The sequence below is a fragment of the Aquarana catesbeiana genome, linkage group LG05 (genome assembly GCF_042186555.1).
Source record: "Aquarana catesbeiana isolate 2022-GZ linkage group LG05, ASM4218655v1, whole genome shotgun sequence".
NCBI lineage: Eukaryota > Metazoa > Chordata > Amphibia > Anura > Ranidae > Aquarana > Aquarana catesbeiana.
In genome coordinates this window covers 366,327,456-366,338,167 of record NC_133328.1, presented here as the reverse complement: position 1 = coordinate 366,338,167, position 10,712 = coordinate 366,327,456, and the positions used below count along the sequence as shown (strand labels likewise).

Sequence of the window (10,712 nt, the reverse complement as noted above, 5' to 3'; positions counted from 1 at the left end):
AAGTTCCACGGTGAGTATAACAAGCATGTTATTCTGCATATACAGACTGATTTTACTGTTGTGGGTTTAGTAACACTTTAAGCTCCCACTGCCTCTCTGGTGTGACTCTAGGTACAGGCAGTTTTTCTGAGAATTCTGCCTTGGAGTTCCTTTTCTGTAACCCTTTGCCAACCATATAACATACATATACGGCGGCAAGGCGGCTCTCCTGCGCTGGATCACGTACTAGGTACGTGATCTGACACTTCCAGGTAGGGGGGCGTGAGCTTATGCCACCGGCAACCCGGCTGTGCTGTGATTAGATACAGCAGATGCCGGCCAATGAAGGACCGACAGCACCTGCCGATCGTCGGGAAGACACACAGAACAAAGCTCTGCCTATGTAAACAAGGCAGAGCTTGGTCTTGTCAGCGGGGAAGTGATGGAATTTCTTTCCCTGCAAAGCAGGGAAAGAAAATCCATCACTCCCCTTAATAAAAGCAGAACACACAGTACACCAAAATACTGGCTAGGCACACATTTAACCCTTTGAACACCCTGTTTAACCCCTTCTCGGCCAGTATAATTAGTACAGGGACCGTGCATATTTTTTAACACTAATAACTGTATTAGTGTCACTGGTTCCCAAAAAGCGTCAGAATGTCTGTCACTGATTGTCACCATTACTAGTAAAAAATAAAATAAAATACATTAGTATGGATTCCCATAGTTCATAGGCACTATAACTTTTGCGTAAGCCAAACAACATATGTTTTTTGTAATTTTTTTTACCAAAAATATGTAGCAGCATATTGGCCTAAATTTATAAAGAAATTTGATTTAAACATTTTTTTTTATAGCTTTTATAGCAAAAAGTAAAGTTTTTTTTTTTTTGTTTTTTTTTTTGTTTTCAAAATGGTTGGGATTTTTTTTTGTTTACAGCGCAAAAAATAAAAAACTCAGCGGTGATCAAATACCACAATAAGAACGCTCTATTTATCAGGAAAAAAAATGCCAAATTTATGTACAGCACTGCATGACAGCGCAATTTTCAGTTAAAGCACAGGTGTCAAACTGGCGACCCTCCTTGCAAGTCCCATGAGGCATTGCAAGGCTGACAGTTGCAAGCATGACTCCCACAGGCAAAGGTATGATGGGACTTGTAGTTCCTCCACAACAGCTGGAGGGCTGCCATTTTGACACCCCTGAGCAATTGTCTGCTACCGGCAGGGGAAGCCGCCCCTGCCAGATGAAAACAGTGATTATCGCTAGCGGCTATAGCAGCCGTAGCGATAATCATAAGAGAATCCAGCAGGTTGGTTGTACCCAAGTGGATCGATCAGCTTGATATAGTCAGTCTGCCTATTAATGGTTCGAATCTCGGCCATTTTCTGCTGAACCGTCTGAGATTCGAACTGTGCTTGACCGGTCTAATTTTGCCATTGGTACCAAATTGCGTATAATTATGAAGTTGCAGATAATGACATATATATAAAGCATGAATACAACAGATTGTATTAGATATATATGAAGCAGTCCTGTTAATACCTCTTACCACAACCAGTAAAACCCTTTGCCAATAAATATTCCAAATAGTTGTGTTAGCAGTATATTCCATGTTAGTATTTATTTTGCATATAGTGTTTAATCCAAGTTTTAAATTTTAAAAACTCTGGAAAATATAATTTTAGTAATTAATGGAGATGCTTGTTAAACATGACAAATAGTTACATTAAACAGATTTTATGGTTTAAACTTAATGCTTAACAAGAATTAGGATTTTTATCTATTTGACAGCGGACTCCATAAGTTTACTAAATTTTTCCAGATTACATCCATTCATAATAATAGCTTTGTTTTTCTTCTTTAGTTCATCAATAAAATCCAGCACCATCATTCCACGAGTGAACTTTCCAGAAAGCTCCACAGTCACTCCACATTCAATAAATTCAGTGACTGTGCTGGGATCTATGGCTGCAGCCATTGCATAGGAGTCACAGGAGACAAATCCAGGCCCATCTACAATGGCTTTCTCTTCCTTCACATCTCTTGAGTACTGCAAGCTGAGAGCATATATCTTCTTTATGAAGTCAGATTTTTTTGTCCCCATGTTGACCCAATGATCATACCATTCCTAAATAACCAAAACAATATTAGTTTTATGTTAGAATAAAATGGTAAATTTTTCATAACCATGTAGATAGCATTATAATCAATAAAATAAATACACCATGCCACTGTTAACAGTAGTGTTGCCAACTGCCCGTGTTTTTACGGGCAGCCCGTAAAAACCGGGAAATTTTTGTGTGCCCGTAAGGTGAAAAGCCTGCCAGTAAAAAAATATGCTCTCAGTAAGTGATGCTTTCGGCTCGACTGCGCATGTACAGTTCCCAGCCAGAGCCGGCCGAGACCAAGAGTCTCCGATGATCTATCCGACTCTGAGTGCTGCTATTTGCACCCTCTCCCTTTCCAAGTGCGCCTTATTTGGCTTCAGAAGAGGAGATGCTGGGAGGGGGAGGAGTGGACACAGCCTGCAGAGGAGGACGGTCTTCAGCCTAGCAGAAGGTAAGCTGAGTAACTTGTAGTCATATCAGTGGATTGTCTTAGTGGGCTGGGGGGGGGGGCGGATCGGCTATGTGTAGCAGGCTCCTGTCTAATGCGGTTTCTTGTGTGTGGGAACTGCTCTGCTTCTAAAGGGAGGACATTTTCTGAGATCTCACCCAATTTCTATTACACCTCCTAGAGTCCCTACCTACTACCTGCTCACCGGGCACAGCCTCCTCTCCTGCATTACCACCTCATTACCACATCCCAGCATGCCAGGAGAGGAAAGGCAGCAGCAATATCATAGATCAGGCTGATATTCACATGCAAAGTGCTGGTGTTTTATAGTGTCTGTATACTGTGTGATCATTATATATTCTTGATTATTTATTGTGCTTTCATTTATAATGGAAAAACAGAGTGGTGAAGTTATGCAGGTGGATGGACAGAGATGGAAAGAATAAGGAGTAAGAGATGGCAATATATAGATTGGGTGACAGAGAGACAGATAGATGAAGGGATGGTGAGAGAGAAAGCAAAATGGAGTGGAACAAAGGATAGAGGGATGGGGAACACTGACACCAGCACCGAGATAAGGAGCAGTGACACCAGCAGCGAGATAGGGAGCACTGACACCAGCACTGAGATATGGAGCACTGACACCAGCACCGAGATAAGGAGCACTGATACCAACACTGAGATAGGGAGAACTGACACCAGCACCGAGATAGAGAGCACTGACACCAGCACCAAGATAGGGAGCACTGAGATAGGGAGCACTGACACCAGCACCGAGATAAGGAGCACCGACGCCAGCACCGAGATAGGGAGCACTGACACCAGCACCGAGATAGGGAGCACTGACACCAGCACCGAGCTAGAGAGCACTGACACCAGCACCGAGATAGAGAACACTGACACCAGCACTGAGATAGAGAACACTGACACCAGCACCGAGATAGAGAGCGCTGACACCAGCACTTTAAAGCTCTTAATATATGTAATTTATACAGTTTATTTTTTTAATTATTTTTCCCATTATGGGCGTGAGTGGGGCCTCATGCCTAGGTTTTGCCTAAGGCCTCACAAAGCCTAGAGCCGCCTCTGGGTGACAGAGAGACAGATAGATGAAGGGATGGTGAGAGAGACAGCGAAATGGAGTGGAGTAAAGGATAGAGGGATGGGGTGATAGAAAGATAGAGGGAGAGACAGAATAATAGAGGGATGGGGTGATGGAAAAAGGGTGGAGGGATATAAGGCAAAAGGATTGTTGGATGGACAGGATGGTGTGATGGAGTTATGGAAAGATGAAAGGAGGGAGGTGATGGATGGAGACAGGAGGTGATGGATGGAAAATTGGAAACAGGAGGGATGGATGGATGGAGTGAGGAGGGGAAGGAAGGGAGGGAGGGATGGAGAGAAGAGGTGAATAAAGGGAGGGAGGGATGGAGAGAAGAGGTGAAGAAAGGGAGGGAGGGATGGAGAGAAGAGGTGAAGAAAGGGAGGGAGGGATGGAGAGAAGAGGTGAAGAAAGGGAGGGAGGGATGGAGAGAAGAGGTGAAGAAAGGGAGGGAGGGATGGAGAGAGGAGGTGAAGGAGAGAGGAGGTGAAGGAGGGAGGGAAGTAGAGAGGAGGTGAAGGAGGGAGGGAAGGAGAGAGGAGGTGAAGGAGGGAGGGATGGAGAGAGGAGGTGAAGGAGGGATGGATGGAGAGAGGAGGTGAAGGAGGGAGGGATGGAGAGTGTCATGAACCTTGGAATACTGGATTGTCATGAAGCTTGGAATACTGAAGTATTTCTCCTTTGATTCTAATACACAGTGGGGGTCTTCTGCACTGTCTTAAGGCTAACCCCCTCCAGACGGCTCCATGGTCTGGAAGGAGGGCATTGTTCTGTGTTTGACCATTTGTTTATGTACTTTAATTACCCCCTGGGGCTTCTCTGTGTCATTACACATATCAGTCCTCCTATTCAAGATATCGGACCAATCTCTGCTGACCCTGTTTCAAGTCCTCATTTGCATGGACAAGAGGACCTGAGTGAAGACTAATGTACTTTACAATTGACCAATAGGAAAGTGGTTGTTGGGGGCAGGGTGTTCAAACTGCTGTGTATAAAAGTGTGTTGTGTGCATCAATAAAAGTGAGATTCCTGTTTGAACTTACATACAGCCTGCCTGGTGTTTGTTCTGAGCTATCACAACTGGATTAGAACGACACATAGCTGTAGTTTCGAATCCCGGAGCATCGGATGACCGAACCATCAGATGTTGCGATCTGCAATCTGATTCAATAGCCGCAGAAGCGTGTTGGGAGAGTGGAACCGAGCGAGCAGGGGCTCGTTACATTGGTTGGCAGCAGTGGGATTTGCTCTCCAGTTACTGGGACACTCCAAACCACCACAGTGAATGGCCAGCTATGCAGCCTGCAGGAGAGCCACGCTAAAAGACTTACTTGAGAGCCATGGAGGGACCAGTGGGACATAGAACAAGGCTACCCTGATCAGTGAGCTAGCCAAGATGGATCAGAGGGATGGTGATGCGGGACCCCGGTCAGTTGAAGACTTGTTTCAGCAACGAGTTCGAGAGCGGTTGGCATTATATGGTGCCAACCCATCAGAGACCACCATACAGAATGCCATTAGAGACATCCAGCTGCAGGATGAGTGACAAGAGAGAACTAGAGCGGCAACATGAGCGGAGAATGGTGGAAATAGGGCAATCGGAGACAACACCTAAAGATACAGCGCCTTTCCGTAAGTTGCCCTTTCGGGTGTTCAAACTATTTAAGGAAGGAGAGGAGGAAATTGAAGCGTTCCTGCAGGACTTTGAGAGACTATGCCAGATACATGATGTACTGTCCCAAGATTGGGTTGCCTTACTGGCGAGTAATTTGACTGGCAGAGCAGCCGATGCGTATCGGGCCCTGGAGGACAAGGACGCTAAAGATTATGACCGGGTAAAAGAGGCTCTGCTAACCCGATTTGCCATTACAACCGAAGCCAGCTGGATTAAGTTTAGAGAATCCCGGAAACAAGCCAACATAACATACGTGGAGTGGGCACATCGTCTGCAGCGGAACCTTAAGGGCTGGTTCCAGGGAAGCCATACCTTAGAGGACATCACCCAGCTAGTTCTCTTAGAACAGTTCTTTAACCACACCCCTCTGGTAGTACGGGATTGGGTGCGAGATAAGTGACCACAGACTGTACAGCAAGCGGCTACTTTGGCCGATGAATATCTGGACTCTCGAAGGTCAGGCGAAAGCGAGCGCTATCCACTATCTCTACCCAGTTTACCAGTCTCTAACCCAACTTCAGTACCTCAGTGGTCTGCCTCTAGACCCCCAGCCCAACCCAACCCTCCTACCGGACCTAAGTGCTATACCTGTAACCAAACCGGCCATCTGCAGTGATATTGCCCTACCCGATCCACGAGGTACCGAGAGACTGCTCATCCATCCAGACCAGTGGCTCAATGCTTCCAGAGCGAGCCCAACCATCGAGATGTTTAGGAAGAGTGCGGCAAACTTTTTGAGGCTGATCCCGTCCAAGCTGCTGCCAGAGATAATCGGCAGCACCATCGTCAGGCAGTATGGGTTAATGGGCAGCCGGTCCAGGGACTCTGCGATTCCGGGGCTACGATTACCCTCATCCAGCCTCACATGATTCCCCATCATTCTGGACCGGCCAGACTGTTGCAGTCAGGGTAGCAGGGGGCAAGGTGCTACGTTTATCCACCGCCCAAGTCCTCTTGGATTGGGGCTCAGGGGAGCGACAAGTGCGAGTTGGATTACTACGTGAGTTACCAGTGGAAGTACTTTTGGGGAACGTTTGGGGCATTTAACTTCCTCATATGCCCAGAGGCCACCATGGCCGTGACCACCCGACGTCAGAGACAACTTTAAGGCAACTCCACTCCTATGGGGACCCAGGTAAGACCAAATCCTCCTACGTTACCCCGACTTGACAACCCTGTGTCCTGGGATTCTCCCTCCGACATTAAGCAAGAGACTCAGAATGACCGAACATTAGCTGGTTATCGGGACAGGGCGGGCAAGGATCCAGGGGGGTTGGGGGAAGACAGAATAGAGTGGGAGGGGGGGTTCTTTATCGTTACACTGAGGGAATGGGCACCGGGCAGCGACAGGGTTCCCACAAACAGCTAGTTGTACCCCAGAAATACAGACGGAGCTATTGCGGCTGGCTCACGACATCCCCTTGGCCGGACATTTAGGGATAGCTAAGACCCGGAATCGGTTGTCCCATGCATTCTTCTGGCCCCGGTTACATGCTGAGGTGTGAGAATACTGCTGGACCTGTGAGACTTGTCAGAAAGTAGGGAAGACAGGGGATCACCCAAAAGCCTCGCTGCAACCCCTGTCAATCATTAGAGAACCCTTTAGCCGTATAGAGATAGATATTATAGGCCCACTGGCCCACCCCAGTGCCACTGGGAAGAAGTATATTATTACGGTGGTGGATTATGCCACCCGCTACCCGGAGGCCATTCCCTTATCCAATCTCCAGGCTGATACAGTAGCAGATGCCTTACTGCGGGTATTCACTAGGGTAGGGTTTCCCCAGGAGATATTGTCCGATCAGGGTACCCAGTTCACAGCCGAGCTGACGCAGCAGCTCTGGCGTCTCTGTAGGATTAAACCCCTCCAGAGCGCCCCCTACCCCTCAGACTAACGGGCTGTGTGAGAGATTTAAGGGGACCCTGAAGCAGCTGCTTCAGGCCTTCGTGGAGAGTAGGAAGGATTGGGAGAAATATCTTCCCCATCTACTGTTCGCCTATAGAGAGGTACCCCAAGAGTCCACGGGGTTTTCCCCATTTGAGCTGTTGTATGAGCGAAAGGTTAGGGGGCCCTTAGACTTAGTGAGGGCCCAGTGGGAGGGGGTAGAGGATCCAGAAGGCCTCCCAATCCTTAGTTATGTCTTGGAACTCAGGGAGCTCCTGCGGGAACTTACCGATCTAGTCCATGAGAATATGCAATCGGCCCAGAGTCAGCAAAAGGTTTGGTATGATCGGTCTGCGCGGAATCGCACCTTTTATATCGGACAGAAAGTCCTGGTACTAAAACCTCTGAAGCAAAATAAATTACAGGCCTCCTGGCAGGGCCCCTATCAGGTGGTAAAACAGCTGTGCGATACCACCTACGTGGTTGCCAGCTGTGCAGACACAAAAATTAAGAGGACGCTCCACATTAATATGATGAAGGCCTATCATGAGAGGACTGAGGCAGTAGCCGCCATATGCGCTCCTGCTACCGGGGACCCTGAATATCTACAGATGCTGGAGCTTCCCGAAATCAGTAACTGTTCCAGGGGTGTGGAAGATATACGGCTAGGACATAGATTAGGATCCCAAGAATGAGAACAGGCCAGAGAATTACTCCAGGACCGGCAGGAGATGTTCTCGGCACTCCCTGGGTACACTCACATAGCTGTGCACAGGGTAGCCCCTGAGACAACCAGCCTATAGGATTCCCGGAGCAGTGCAAGAAGAGATGAGAGCGGAGATTAGGGAGATGCTCGAGTTAGGGGTGATCGAACCATCGGCAAGCCCCTGGGCTTCCCCTGTAGTATTAGTCCCAAAACGGGATGGCACGACCCAATTTTGTGTGGACTATAGGCGACTGAATGACTGTACTGTGACAGATCCCTACCCTATGCCCCGAGTGGACAAATTGCTGGACAAAATAGCTCAGGGACATTATCTGACGACTATTGACTTATGTAAGGGCTACTGGCAGATTCCCTTGGAAGTGGAAGCAATTCCAAAGTCGGCCTTCATCACCCCGTTCGGCCTTTACCAGTTTCGGGTAATGCCATTCGGGATGAAGAATGCTCCGGCTACCTTCCAGCGGATGATAGATGAACTCCTCGATGGTCTGCAAGATTTTGCATGCGCATATCTTGATGACATCGCAATCTATAGCCAGACATGGGAGGAACATCTTAGACACCTGGGAATAGTGCTAGACAGGATCCGAGCCACTAACCTGACCCTGAAGCCAGACAAATGTAATATCGGGATGTCTGAGGTGCAATATCTGGGACATAGAGTGGGATGTGGGAAGCAGAGGCCAGAACCTGCAAAAATCGAGGCCGTCCTAAACTGGCCGGTTCCCAGAACCAAGACCCAGGTACTTGCATTTTTAGGGACAGCAGGGTACTACAGAAAGTTTGTACCCCACTATAGTGACATAGCCAAACCCCTGATGGACCTGACCAAAAAGACTCTCCCTAGACAGGTCCTGTGGTCCCCGGAGTGCGAGACAGCATTTCATCAGTTAAAAACTGCCCTAACGCAAGCTCCCATACTGACGGCACCCGATCCTAACAAACGCTTTGTCATTCATACAGACGCCTCCATGTTCGGACTGGGAGCCGTACTAAGTCAAGTTGGCGATGACGGGAAAGAGCACCCGGTGGTGTATCTCAGCCGCAAGTTGTTACCCCTTGAAGTTGGATATGCTGCCGTGGAAAAAGAGTGTTTGGCCTTAGTCTGGGCTTTAAAGAAATTGCAGCCCTACGTGTATGGACGCTCTTTTACCGTCCTGACGGACCACAATCCCTTGATATGGCTTAACCGGGTGGCGGGAGAGAACGGCCGATTACTAAGGTGGAGCCTGGCTTTGCAACTGTACAATTTCACCATACAATATCGGCCAGGGCCTCAAAACGGGAATGCGGATGGGTTATCCCGGCAGACGGACCTGGAACCTTAAGACTACTTTTCCAACATTCTCGAGTTGACCCGTTCGGGGTCCCACTGTGGCTGTTGGACTGTTTCCCAGGGGGGAGTATTGTCATGAACCTTGGAATACTGGATTGTCATGAAGCTTGGAATACTGAAGTATTTCTCCTTTGATTCTAATACACAGTGGGGGGTCTTCTGCCCTGTCTTAAGGCTAACCCCCTCCAGACGGCTCCATGGTCTGGAAGGAGGGCATTGTTCTGTGTTTGACCATTTGTTTATGTACTTTAATTACCCCCTGAGGCTTTTCTGTGTCATTACACATATCAGTCCTCCTATTCAAGCTATCGGCCCAATCTCTGCTGACTCTGTTTCAAGTCCTCATTTGCATGGACAAGAGGACCTGAGTGAAGACTAGTGTACTTTACAATTGACCAATAGGAAAGTGGTTGTTGGGGGCAGGGTATTCAAACTGCTGTGTATAAAAGTGTGTTGTGTGCATCAATAAAAGTGAGATTCCTGTTTGAACTTACATACAGCCTGCCTGGTGTTTGTTCTGAGCTATCACAACTGGATTAGAACGGCACATAGCTGTAGTTCGAATCCCAGAGCATCGGATGACCGAACCATCAGATGTTGTGATCTGCAATCTGATTCAATAGCCGCAGAGGAGTGTCGGGAGAGTGGAACTGAACGAGCAGGGGCTCGTTACAGAGAGAGGAGGTGAAGGAGGGAGGGATGGAGAGAGGAGGTGAAGGAGGGAGGGAAGGAGAGAGGAGGTGAGGGAGGGAGGGAAGGAGAGAGGAGGTGAGGGAGGGAAGGAAAGAGGAGGTGAAGGACAGATGGAGGGAGGGAGGGAGGAAGGTGAAGGACAGACGGAGGGAGGGATAGAGACAGGAGGTGGAGGGAGGGAGGGATAGAGACAGGAGGTGGAGGGAGGGAGGGATAGAGACAGGATGTGAAGGAGGGAGGGAGGGATGGATAGAGACAGGAGGTGAAGGAGGGAGGGATGGATAGAGACAGGAGGTGAAGGAGGGAGGGAGGGATGGATAGAGACAGGAGGAGAGGGAGGGATGGATAGAGACAGGAGGTGAAGGAGAGAGGGTGGGATGGATAGATAGAGACAGGAGGTGAGGGCGGGAGGGATGGATAGAGACAGGAGGTGAAGGAGGGAGGGAGGCATGGATAGAGACAGGAGGTGAAGGAGGGAGGGAGGCATGGATAGAGACAGGAGGTGAAGGAGGGAGGGAGGGATGGATGGAGACAGGAGGTGAAGGAGGGAGGGAGGGTGGGATGGATAGAGACAGGAGGTGAAGGAGGGAGGGAGGGATGGATAGAGACAGGAGGTGAAAAAGGGAGGGGGATGGAGGGATGGAGACAGGAGGTGAAAAAGGGAGGGGGATGGAGACAGGAGGTGAAGGAGGGAGGGGGATGAAGACAGGAGGTGAAAGAGGGAGGGGGATGAAGACAGGAGGTGAAAGAGGGAGG

General features: G+C 48.7%; 1 protein-coding gene across 1 annotated transcript in view; it reads right to left on the bottom strand.

The window, feature by feature from the left end:
• Positions 1-1,575: 1,575 nt before the first annotated feature.
• The window catches only part of LOC141144855 (pyrimidine-specific ribonucleoside hydrolase RihA-like), a 102,783-nt gene continuing 93,646 nt past the window's right edge, over positions 1,576-10,712 (bottom strand). Inside the window, exon 6 of the mRNA XM_073630937.1 lies at positions 1,576-2,113. Within this exon, the coding sequence (XP_073487038.1) occupies positions 1,766-2,113 (348 nt within the window). The 3' untranslated portion in view covers positions 1,576-1,765. The remainder of the gene's footprint in view (positions 2,114-10,712) is intronic.